General features: G+C 40.4%; 1 protein-coding gene across 2 annotated transcripts in view; it reads left to right on the forward strand.

Annotated features, from left to right (window-relative positions):
* The window catches only part of DTNBP1 (dystrobrevin binding protein 1), a 72,448-nt gene that overhangs the window by 58,499 nt on the left and 941 nt on the right, over positions 1-13,008 (forward strand). For both annotated transcript variants that reach the window (XM_055799233.1, XM_055799232.1), the window contains 2 exons: positions 7,339-7,494; positions 9,422-9,565. In XM_055799233.1, coding sequence (XP_055655208.1) covers positions 7,339-7,494; positions 9,422-9,565 — 300 coding nt within the window. The remainder of the gene's footprint in view (positions 1-7,338; positions 7,495-9,421; positions 9,566-13,008) is intronic.

A 13,008-nucleotide genomic window follows, 5' to 3' on the forward strand; every position in this document is an offset into this window, starting at 1 on the left:
TGGGCCTGGAGGAGAGAATTCCCCTGGTAAAGCTTTTGCTCTAACATTACCATGCACTGCAAGGCATGCATTTGCACATCTGAAGGTAGGAAAATACTGAGGCAAGCGTGGAAAAAAAAACCCTAACATGTTGTAGAACAGTGTATCTATGATGGGTTTGACTGTAGTTAAAACCAATTAAAACAATTCTAAAATTGTTCCTGATTCCACATTTGCAGGCATGAAAATGTGTCTGCTCTTAATTTGAAAAAAAAAAAAAATAAAAAATCAAGAAGTAGGCAAATGCACTCAGGGTTCAGGATGTTTTTTAAGAGAAATAAAATGGCCAAAAGCATTCTTACTGTTTGAGAACCGCAGTAGATGTAGTTCTAAAATGAGAGTCCATTCTGCTGCTGTGGACCCCCTTGCAGAGGAGTCCTCAGCCTGGTGTATTTTTAAGCTTGCAGAGAATAGAGCAAGGTGAAAGCAATCTAAAGAATATGTGTCATGTAGCTGCTGTGTAGGATGTTCTGTTTGTTTTGTTGTAAAAAAGGTACAATTGGGCAGGGCAGGATTTAAGCTTTTATACAAAACTTCAGATGCTCTAAGCTTGTTGGAACCCCTACATTAATTAGCGTGGGCTGTATTAACTGCTTAAAAACTCAAACCCAGACTGGTCCATAGCTGGGACATGTGCTCCTCTGCAGTAGCAAGCCACTGCTCTGCCTTAGAAACGTCCGTCGCACTTTACAAGGCTTTAAAATGTAGGAGAGAGCTGAAGAGAACTGTGAAGGTCAAATAAATACAATAACCTTTTGTTCAGCTGTCCTGAAAGATCCTAATTCTGCCAGGGCCAAATATGCTTTTCACACACTGTAAGGCATATGACTATAAAGTTTGGGTGATTATTTTTTAAAAAATCCTAGATGTATTTACATTTTTAGAACCAGATTCATGCGTTTGCTGTTTGGTGGAGCGTATTTTTAGTATCTGTTAATTAGGATGATTTCCTGGTAGCCATGTGAAGTTTGGAGTTACGTGGAAACCTTTACCCAGGCTGTTTCCTGTCGCGCTGGTCGGAAGCTGCTTCTTCCTCCAGGTGCTGCTTTAGTCCCTGGAATCTTGGCATACACAGGCGGTTATTTTCAGTGGTTTATTCTGATGTTTATTTAGGCTTATTCTCTATTTTTCAAGCATCTCAAGTAAGGAGCTTTTTAGAGGGAATTTCCAAGGTAAGCCAACTTGTTGAAAGTGCTTATTGGGCAATTTAAGAAATAATTTCTGTGCACTAGTAAAAACCTTTGCTTTTCCTCTTGACTGGATTATTTCTGGGCTAATTAGAGTTTTCATATTCTGATGCAATCTATAAAAACACTGGTTAGAAATTATCAAGGAATACATACAGTCATGTGTAATGACTGATTTTTTTTAAATGAAGAAATATTTTAATAAAAATAGCATTGATAATTGTAATTTTAGTAAAATATATCTTCATGAAAATGCATGCTTTTGAGAGATGTCAGACTTATTTGGAACGATGTATATTTTTTCCACTAGAGATGATCTTTCCATCAGTGAAGTCCAGTGAAATCCTGACTTCACGTTCCAGTGAATCAGGGCTTAGTTTTTTTGACTGTGATTATTTGAATATAACTTTGGTTTAAAAAAAATGTACTTTGTAAATAAGCTGTTAAATCAGAGTTTAAAAACAATTATATCTTGTCGTTTTCACGTGTTTTCTTTTCACTCCTATTTTGAAGAAAGACTGTGCACCTAATTCAGATACCTTAGAATTTTTTTAAGTTTTGCCAATGGTCTTTCCCCACTTGTCAGCAAAATGTCATGCAGGAGTGTGCTGAACCTCCTCCCTTATTATCAAAATGTATTCTAAATTCAGTCAAGAATAATTCAAACATTTAATTCAAATATTTCGGGAAAAACTGCATGCTTTGAAGCACTCCCCAGCATCTTGTCTTGCTTTGATATTTTTACTTGAAAGGGTCTATAATGAGGCAGTGGCAAGTATAGGTTGCTGAGTTATAATGCACTCATGTTACTTGTCTGTCGGTCTTCCCTTGCCTGTTCTTATTCTGATTTTTGAAGGCTTTCAGTTATTTAGTGAATAGCCAGCTTACTAATACATCTTCTGCTTTCTGTTTTTATGGTTTTATTGTTCTGATTTGTGAATGCTTTCGGTTCTTTAGTGAATAGCCAGCTTACTAATAGGTTTTGACAGACTCACCCAATATTCTTGTAGCCAAATTATGATGTTACAGTCCGGATGGATGGGCAACGAGATGGATAAATGACTGGTTGGTTTAGATGGTAGCATTTAATGGGTCATACTCGACCTGGAGGCTGGTAACAAGCAACAGTGTCTTCCCTGGAGGAAGTGACGGAGGGCACGCTCACCGAGTTTGCAGATGACAGCAAATGGGGAGGGTCAGTCGATACAGTGAGAGCAGGGCTGCCATTCAGAGGGATCCAGAGAGGCTGGAGGAGAGGGCTGATAGAGAACAGGAGAAGTTCAACAGGTACAAATGCAAAGCCCTGCACCGGGCAAGGAAGAGCCCCTGCAGCAAGAGCAGCTGGGGAGCAGCTCTGCAGGATGGCCCCGGGGCGGTGGGTGGGCAGCGAGCTGGGTACCAACCAGCAGCTGCCTGGCAGCAGGGGAGGCCACAGCATCCTCACCTGTGTGAACGGGGACGTGGCTGGAGAACCAGGGAAAGGATTATCCTGGCCTGCTCAGCATGTCTACATGCTGGGGCCAGTTTGGAGCCCCCCAGTACAGGAGGAACATCATAATTCAGCTACATAAATATTGAAACTGCTTGAAACTTTTATATCTTTAGTGAAAGCAAAAAACCTGAGAGGAATACTTGCGTACATTTTGTGGTCCAGTTGAATGAGTCTACAAAACGCCAGACGAACTATAGAAGGGGGGAAAAAGGGAGCATTTATCTAAGCTTCAGGTTTTGGGTTACTCGGTATCTTTCCCTCTTTACAGCAAATACATTTACGGATTCTAGTTTACGTGAAGAACTATAAGGTAACATAATAAATTAGTTGAAGGAAAGTATACTGATTGTCTAACAGTATGAAACACCAAAAAGCCATCCATTTTGGACAACTTGACATCTTTCACTTTCACTTTACATCTAAGGGATGTGTTAGCAATCTAAATAACCAGTGTTCTCAGTTGCTGTTAGTTTTTTGTTGTTGTTGTTTGTTTGTGTTTGTGGGGGTTTTTTTTGTCGTTCTTCTAATTTGTTTTATTTGTAGGGTTATTCATTCAGGAGATCCGTTGTGCATAACTGGAAATTTTTTTAGATTACAGTATAAAATGGACATTTATTTTGTTGGTTGGATAGAAACTTTAGGTACTGTGGAAAAATTTTCATTTGTGGGAAGTGTCACTCAGGCATATGAATGGTACCAGAAAATGGTGTCCTTTACACTTGAGGCATATGGTTGTAAGCTATTGTAATTTATTCCTCTGGAGTTCGGATTCTTCTACTGGCAAGTTCAAGTTCAAATATACTTAAGATACAGAAGGGGGAGGTTCTGAGAAATAGAGTTAATTTGTAAATAAAAATATTTTATAAAGACTTTAAGAAATCTATCACGAGGTCTTGGCTTTAATTAATTTAATCTCATATTAGGAATACAGTGTGTGGTTAGCGCATCTTCTAGCTGCAGAAGGGTATCAGAAATGTAAATTGAGATGTGCAAACATGGATGTTGTGCCAAATAATAATATTATACTCCTGGTCTTGTCTTAAATTTCTAAGTCTGTGGCCTGTCTGTACAGCTATGTGGTGGTGGGTTGGGGTTTTTTTCCCAGACAAAAAAAAGGCTGGGGGTGGAAATGTCTGTAGGGAAAATCAATGCTTTAAGGTACTGATTTTTGGGGGTGTGGGGTTTTTTTGGTTGGTTGAGTTTTGTGTGTGTCTCTTTGTTTTTTGTTGTTATTGAACTTCAAGAGCACAGGCCAGTGCTTTTAATGGCTGGAATTAGCTGGTACATCTTTCCAGGTCCTGTTAGCTGCTGTAGGCAGGCTCCACAGGGGCAGAAACAGATGATGACTGTGGCTTATTCTCATGCTGAGGTACTTGGAGAAGTAGAGCTGTCCCCTGAAATTTCCTGATAAATTCTCACGTGGCTAGAGGAGGCGAGGCCAGTGTAGCATCTCAGTAGGGGTGCCCATCCCCAAAGGCTGCATCAGGCTGGGGTGACTGATCGCGGGGTAGAATTGGCTGCTGTGCTTCAGTGCCTGCGTGATGAGTGCAGGGCTGGGGAGAGCGCGTTGCTCAGCACTGTTGGAGAAAATGAGGTTTTGTGCATGAGTGCTGCCTCTTTGCTTGGGCTTTGGAGGAGGCAGGCTGCAGGTTGTGCCACGACTGCAAGGGAGGCGAGCTGTGGGTTAGCCATGGGGCTCTTCCCGGGGATGGTGCAGAAGGCTGTATGTCAGCACTCGAGTTCCCAGTTTTTAAGAAATACTTTGCCTACATTTAGTTCTGTTCTTTTAAGTCATAGCTGGTGTAGAATGGAAGTTGCCTTTTATTTGGTTATCATGGCAACTCCAGTGAGTCTGCATGGAACTGTGAATTAGCATTTTCTGTGTAGTCTGTCTTTTTTTGTCCCTGTGCACAGCAGTGCGATTGAGAAATAGGTGCAGTTACTAATTCAAAGGTACAATTTTATAGTGAAAGGGAAAATGTGATAGTATTTTAAGTGTGTCAGGTCTCAGTCTGCATCCTGGGAAGTATTCATATGTGGACAGGAACAGTGTATGATAGTATATGGATGATACTTTTGTCTGTCTTAGAAGTCCTTTGGTGCTGGTTCTATTCAGGCTTTTATAAACATGTAGAACTGCACTTGAGATGTGGAAAATGTAATTCTGAATAGCTTTGTAAAAGAAACAATACACCCATTTTCTGTGGTTTCATGTTTGACTGTTAGCTTCATCTAGCCATCTTTAGCATTTCTGACAACAAACAGAAACCTGAAATGTAGCAGTTTGGTTTTGCTTAGCCAAGCAACTTTTATTATACCTGGCAGAGTATGAAATCATGCAGCAGGGCTCTTGATGTTAATTCTCTATAACTGACTTTGGAGAGCAAGCCTATGACAATTCTTCAGCTAGCGTATTTGAGTTTCTTCAGAATGTGTCAGCACAGCAGGCAGCTATTACCATTTAGTTTTGGCCAGTGACAATTTCAATAGAATCACAGAATCATTTAGGTTGGAAAAGACTTTTGAGATCATCAAGTACAACCATTAACCCAGGACTGCCAAGTAGCAAAAGGAAGAATCAGAGTGCAGTGTTAAGAAAGAAGTTCTATCAGTCTCAGATGTTATCCGTGTTTTGGGGTTAAAAATATCCTGGGCTACCATTATAGAGTGCAAAACTGTCAGAATATATTATGAGAAAGACAGGAAATTTCTGTTGTCAGTGAGAGCCCTTGGCTTTTTTTATTATAATTGAATAGCATTTCTGCATCATACACTATTTTATTAATAATTGCTCATCATTCAGGACTGTAGTAAAGGAGTTGCTCCAGGGAGCACTGAGTTATTGAACACCACAGTGTAATTGATAATAAAGACATGTTGGCTTAAAGGAAAATGCTTTCCTTATTATAGAATGATGTTTTACTTACAAAATCTGCTTTAAGAAAAAAATTATTCTTATGTACTGATGTTTTAATGGATATTTGGTGTGTCAGTCCAGTTTTACGGCTCCTTTTGGCAGCTATCACAGCTCAGTTGCTTCTGTATCTGCTCTGTGACCTTGATGCAGGCAACAGAGTGAATTGCTGCTGTCTGATGTTTTTGCCTGGCTTAATAAAACATGTTCTTCATTTGGATAATAATCTCCATAATGGTAAATGCTTTTAATGAATGTCCTTATTGTAAAATATCATGAACATAACATTTTCCCTGGAAGACTGACATTATGCTTGTCCTAGAAAACCTTACGTTCTTTCAGCATTTGTCTGTATGGGTGCCATAGTCTAGCTCTGTCTGTCTGGTGTGTGAAAGCTTGGACATTTTTTACCCAGCAGTATTTGTTGGAGCTTCCCCTAATGGGTAGAACAGACCAGACCAGCAGCTCTTCTCACCACCCCCATCCTTTCCATCAGCAGCTCAGCTAGCAAATTCTTTTTTTATTATTGTAAACGGCGAGCTCATGAGACCAGCTTAGAAAAATGAACAGAGAACTTTGAGAAGAAGGGCTCCAGTTTACATATTCCTCCTAAAAAGCAGGGTTTTTCCTAAAGCATATTCTAATAGTGGTCTGGCTAGAGTTAATACTTCAGTAGCTACCACGTCTTTTTGTTCTAGAAGATGTTATTCTTCACTAAACTGCCCAATCATTTTCTTTCAACATCTTCTGGCCAGTCAGTGACTCCTGTGGAGCAAAGCAGGAGGGAAAGAGTTCTTTAATGGTATTTGGTCTGGTAGTTCTTTCACTGTAGGAGGGAAGAGGAGCTGCCAGAGACCCAGCACAGATACATACAAGCGAATGCGGTTGTCACTGTACGTCTGTACAAGCGATACAAGCTGGCCCTTTCTGCTTGGTGTCCTATTAGTAATTTGGCAGTTGGCTCCGCTTTTTTGGTGCCAGTATCATCACTGTCTTCTGGCACATTCTTTGCTGCTGTATTCAGAGAAGACCCTCTGTATTGGTGTTAGTGACTGTGTGGTGGTGTCACAGGGAACAGTACTGTGTGCCTGCCTCCTGTGGGCTCAGGCTGCCTTCACAGCTTCTGTGCACTCCTACCTGCGCTACAGGCAGGATAGTCTTCTAAGGATTTTTCTAGTCTGTCTGAAGGCTAACAAAACCAGAATGTCCCACACATATATTTGTATTTATATGTATGTACATATAGACATACATACATATATAACTTTCCACTTGTTTGATGGTGGAAGTGGGGTAGAAATGCAACATTCAAATTAAAAATATTGCTTTTGTGTGTCTGGGGTACATATGAAAGCAGGAGCATCATTATCTGATAGCTTTTTTGGCAGAATTCTGAAATCCTGAATGTCGATGGACAGATCTTTCAGATGTTGGCACTTGTACAGTTCAGGAAATCTGCATCTTGCCTCAAGATGAATAGTTATGACATTACTTTAATGTGAAGGTTATGCTGCCTAATATAGTATTCTTGTCCTTTCGGTTTTAAAATATAGTTGCAAAGCGCAGAAGCCTTCTTTTGTAACAGCTGGTGTTAACAGTCTGTAGTAAGAATCTGTCAGTATTGAACTGGTTCAGTAGATTTTAAATGCTGAGAGTCAGGGGGACATACATGTAGCATTTTATTTGTTTGTTTGTTTTACACTCAGCTGAGCTAGATGCTGAACATGCACAGAAGGTTTTGGATATGGAGCACACCCAGCAGATGAAGCTAAAGGAGCGTCAGAAGTTCTTTGAAGAAGCCTTCCAACAGGACATGGAGCAATACCTTTCTACAGGATACTTGCAGATAGCAGAGAGGCGAGGCAAGTTTTAAAATACCTTCTGTGTAATCCACAAACTCACAGCTTGGAGAGCACTAAGGGGTCAGAGTCAGCAGCGGGTTTAATGCTTATAGATGAAGCTTTGCCATGTCTTAAATTCTAACTCAGTGGAACTGAAACTTCAGATAAGCTTGTTAAACAAACTTTGGGTTCCAGGGGAACTAGATACCGTAGAAAATCAGTGAGGCTCTCTGCTCGTTGCCTGAGGAACTGCAAAGCGCTGAAGTACATCTGCAACAGCGCTTTTCTCTGCAGCTGCAGGGTGCACCCATATCACTAAAGGTATGGGTGGAGGGGGTCGCTTCTGTCCACTGGAGTTCCAAAGCCTGGGATTGTCGCCTGGCAGAAGGTGCCCCTGAAAAATTTGAGAAGTGCAGAGGAAACCTCAGTGTTGCATTTCAAAACAGTTCTCAGGTGGTAGCTATTTCCATTGTCTACGTAACATACAGAGTATAGGATTAGGAAATGGGAGATTAGGTTAAGTGCTCTCGTTATGCGATGACTCGGGTAGGGCACCTCCTGACTCGGTAAGCACAAGAATGCCATAGAGTACAGACACTTCTGTGTGGGAAGTATCCATCTGTTGGGCCAAAACGCAGGAACTGTAGGACTAGAAAGAAAGCAAGTGGGAGATGGTGTCACTCATGTGGCAGGAAAAAATGCAGAGATTCTGTCCTTGCTCCGTGACCAGTTCTGCTATAATCTGTGATCTCGGAGCAGAGAATACCATCCAAGATTTTCATTTCTCTGCGTGAGTGCTATGAACGCTCATCTGCAAGATGCTCTAGATTGATTGCTAGAACAGTCTTCTGAGAAGTGGGATATGTAAGTCTAAATTCCTTCCGTCTAGGAAGGAAGTGCGTTTGGATCTCCTGCTTTCTGTATATATATAGTCCACTTAGACTAAAAGTGGACATTGTCAGTGGCTAGTACTGGACACACGGCTCTGTTAGAGGGTTGGGGTACCTAATTTTCTGAACCTCAGCTTGGCAGTGTAATGCAGAGCCCATGTATATCAAAGAAACCGTGTTGATGAAAGATTTGATCCTGCAGTGCGTGCAAAACTACAGGGCTGTAGTATAGTTGAGAGAAAAAACAATCAAATGATGGGATTTCATCTCGGTTCATATATGAAGGCTTTCAATAGTGTAATTCTTAAATTGAGGTGAACCATTAAACTGTTCATGGTAATATTTGATGTTACATGTGCAGCAACTGGACTTAAATCTGTGTAGCTCTGAACTTGTTTTGTGTTTGCATGTTTTATTGTTCAAGGAAGAAGATGCTCATCCAAGTACTTAATCCCCTTGTGAATTGTCAGTATTGTATTGACAATAATAAGTGATTTGCCAGAGTAATAAATATGAAATTCCCACGCTGAGAGCAGATATTGGGCATCAGCCTAGGTTTTACATACTACTGTCATTTATTAGACTAACTGAAAGAGGAAGAATGGCTGCTCTCTGTGAACATTAGTCCTTATTTATGAATTTCCATGTCCCTTGTATATTGACATTTTGTGATTGTGTGCTTAAATGGGTTTGTTTTTCTCTAAAAAGACTTTCAGTTGAGGGAATTGGAAAGGAGTGTTGCAAAATGGAAAGTTTCAATCTTTGCCCCTGAGCCCCATCCTAGCATATTTCTGATAACACTACTGCTATAAATATTGTTGCTAAAAATGTTTTGCTTTACAAAAACAGTAATGGACATCAGTTTCACAACAAAGATTGCACAGAGTGCTCTTGGATTTGGGTTGAGATTGCTGCTGAGCAGCTCCTGTGGGTGTGCTCCTTCCAGATCTAGTTTAATTGTTAGTAATGCGTACTATTATAGCAGCTCCTGAAGCCTTTATAGGTAATAACTCATGTAGCTGATTGTCAGTTTGCTCATTGCGCTGTTTTTACTGCAGAACCGATCGGAAGTATGTCTTCCATGGAGGTGAACGTGGACATGCTGGAACAGATGGACCTAATGGACATGTCTGACCAAGAAGCTCTTGATGTCTTTTTAAACTCAGGAGGAGAAGACAATAATATGCTTTCTCCCATGCTGGGTATGATACTAGTAATGACAGCGTGCTTAGAGACAAAGCGATAAATTGCCAGAATTGCTCCAATTTGTAATGTCTGATGTTATCTTATAAAACATTACACTTCATGTAGATGGAATAGTTTTCATTAGTGGTTTTCAAAACACTTAGTTGCAGTACAAGAGAGCTTGCTGCAAAACTACTTGATATTTCTGGACTGTCTTTTTTTTATCAAGTTACTAAAGTTGCATGTTATATTTATCACAGTACGACTAGGTGATGTGTTACTTACTGCTTTTAAGGCGCATTTTTTCTTATTATAAAGATAATAGAGGACATTTTAACAAACATAAACAGAAAACTTGTGGCAATTAGGTTTTTATTTTTAAGACTGCTTTCTTAAAATTTGTCCAGAATTTTGGCATTTTGAAGTAAATTCAGACCAGTTGTATAGTGCAGGATCTTCAGTGAGAGATATTAATAGTTAACCCAGCAGTTCATATATGTGTGTATATATATATACATAAATATAAATTTAAAACATGACAATGTTCTGGAAGCTCCTGAATAGTGACTCTGATACTGCAGTTCTTTCATGTAGCCTTCTTACTGCTAGCAATGTTAGTTAAATTGGATTAAATTAATCTTAATCCGAAATTTTGTTTACATGTTCTGATGAACAAAACCAGATTTACGTTTTGCAAAGATGCAGCATGATGAGGGATCAACTTAAAGCAGGGAATTAGTAATACTGGCTACCTTATCCACCAGGGAAGAGTGTTTTCTTAATTAAAAACTTCAGTACTAAAATGCCTTTTCCTAAAAGAGCCAAAATGAGTTTTCTTGGGGCAGACGATGAAGCTCCTTTAATGTGTTTCTGATTTCTTTTGAAAATACAGGTTGAAATATTTTTATAAATGTACTTAGAGTGAAGAAACAGTATACTTTAAATCCTGTCCTATATTTTGGGATATGTAAAGAAAATTGTTAATAATATCCTGGGGTAATTTTCTTCCTCCCTGTGTGACGTGATTATTACCAGCCATGAACACGAAAAGCTTATGGTGAGTAGTCAGGGCACACTTGACTACTAAAGGTTTTTTGTGGTTTATTGCAAAAACTGGGAGTCAGATGGCTGGTTTTGGATAGGCGTCCAATCCATGCATTATTAAAGTAGATCATCATTTGAGCATGCAAGTAATTACAGAATCTAGGGCTGTTTCCCCCTTGCTGAGTCTTTGGCAGATGTTGGACCGAGAAGCTCTGTGGCTTAACAGTGTAACTGGGTTATCTAAGGAAGTGTAGAAACTACTAGGTGTGGTTGTTTTTTCCTAAACAGATGTAAAACTTACTAGCCTTTGAAAAAAAAAATAATCAGTTATTTTCTGCATTAATGTATTACAGTGTGTCTGTATAGATAGTGTATATGTATTTCTTTTATATATGCACATACACTGTAATATAATGTACCAGTGCTGCAATGTGCTAGCACTGTAACCTTAACACAGAGGAAATCTTGCAGCAAGATATCCTCCTCTACAGTTACTACTGCTCAAGCGTAGCAGTCTTGGGAATCTTGCTGTTGTGGTTCCAGGTGATTCATTTCCCGCTGAATTAGACGGGGGTTTGTGCTTGCTGTAAGGACCTGGTGCCCTTGTGTAAATCCAGACATGCAATAGTCTTCATTCTCAGAAAAATGAGATGGCTTAAAGGTAACTCTTCATTTGGGTGTCAGTGGAGAACTGGTCAGGGCAAGATTTATTTCGCAGGTTTTACTGAATACTACAGAATACAGGTAAGTTATTTTAGTAACTGGTAAAAATGACAATTAGCTCAAGACATCAACATGTTTTCAAATTCATCTTGCTATAAATGTTGCCAGCTTATGGGCATCAGTTTTGCAACATTTCATGATACTGAAAAATTGACTTGCCTCCGTCAGTCCAAAAAACTCCTCCTCTGTGTGCATTGTGTAAATTAATCTAACGCGTGCTGCTGGGTACAACATCAAAATGCCTTTAAAACATTATCCTAGGATTACTTGTGTTCAGTGTAAATTCATGTACTACCTGAAGAAGCAACTCTCGACGTGCTAGTCATGCCAGACTGGCCCAGCCGGTTGCAGTGGCGGGGTGTTTTCAGTCCAGGCAGCTTGGTCAGCTGTAAAGAGTTGTGGATGTTGTACCAGTCACTTATCAACTTGTGATTAAACCAGAGACCTGCTGAGGGCAGGTTTCCCCCTGGTGTTCCTGGGTCCCAGAGGAGCAAGACCAATGTCACGTACAAGGCTACTTGCTGTTCGTGTTGAGGTTCAGAGTTTAAGATTGCAGCTAGTTAGGGCAAGAAACTTGCCTGAGCAACAGTGTCCAGTGCAACAGCCTTCTGCTGGCTCTGGATGCCGTTATGACTGTTTTCTTGTTAAAATGTAACTTGGATATTTGGCAGGGCTATAGGGACCAGTCACAGGGCAATGGAGTGTGAAGGGCTCCGCCAACAGCCTCAGCAGAGGTGAGGTGTGGTGATCAGCTCATTTCCATCCAACCCTCCTGAAACTTTTTTTCAATAAAATCACGAAGGATTTTAAAGAGTATTTTCTCACTAAGGTTACTCAGTGCTGAAGCTGGGCGCCCTGACTGTGGAGAAACGCTTGGGTACAGTAAAAGAAAAAAGGACTTTATATGGCAGATCACGTAAGAAGAGTGTTTAGATGTTTCCCCATTTTAACCTCTTATTTACTGCCAGGAAGCGTCCAGAGAAGAGGGTCTGAGATAATTTTGAAATCTGAACTCTGAAACTGCAAGCAAACACCATTACCCTGAACCTGCTGAGAAATCTTTTTGCCCAGGACGGTGGGGGAAGCATAGTCTTAAAGTCCCATTCCTGTGCACTTGAGCTACGGTACAGCTTTAGCAGAGGAATGTTTTCCCGCTGTGGACAATAATTTGTTTTGCTTCTGCATCTTCATTTTTAGTCAAAAATGGAGATTACTATTATTGCCTGTCTCCTAGCTGCTGTTACTATTTTTAATTTCACCCAGGTTTATTTGTGGTGTTCTGTTGGACAGGGTTTGGCTGGAGGATTTTCCTGTTGGTGACGATTCTTGGCACACGCTGAAGTCTGAATGGACTTTATCAAGTCAGAGTTAGGAGGATTAAGTGGTCTTGGCTAACAGGCAAAGTGGATGACAGCTCTGTCTCGCAGCAGTCAGGACGTGACGCTCCTGCAATCTTACCTTGATCTCGAGCGTTAGCAATTCTAGACTGAGCAAGACACAGACACACCACCAGAAACAGACTAAAACCAGCCTGGGGCTCGTATTTGAGGTCAACTTCAGAAAAGCCAAAAGGCAGCTTTGTGTTTGGGGAGGGTTTTTTTAATGTTCTGCAAAAAAGCTGCAAACCGACACGAATACAGCTCAGTAACCAGCGCTGAGCTCAGTTAATAGACTGACTTCTCAATTCACCTGC

This window comes from Falco peregrinus, chromosome 3 (assembly GCF_023634155.1).
Source record: "Falco peregrinus isolate bFalPer1 chromosome 3, bFalPer1.pri, whole genome shotgun sequence".
NCBI classification, from domain to species: domain Eukaryota; kingdom Metazoa; phylum Chordata; class Aves; order Falconiformes; family Falconidae; genus Falco; species Falco peregrinus.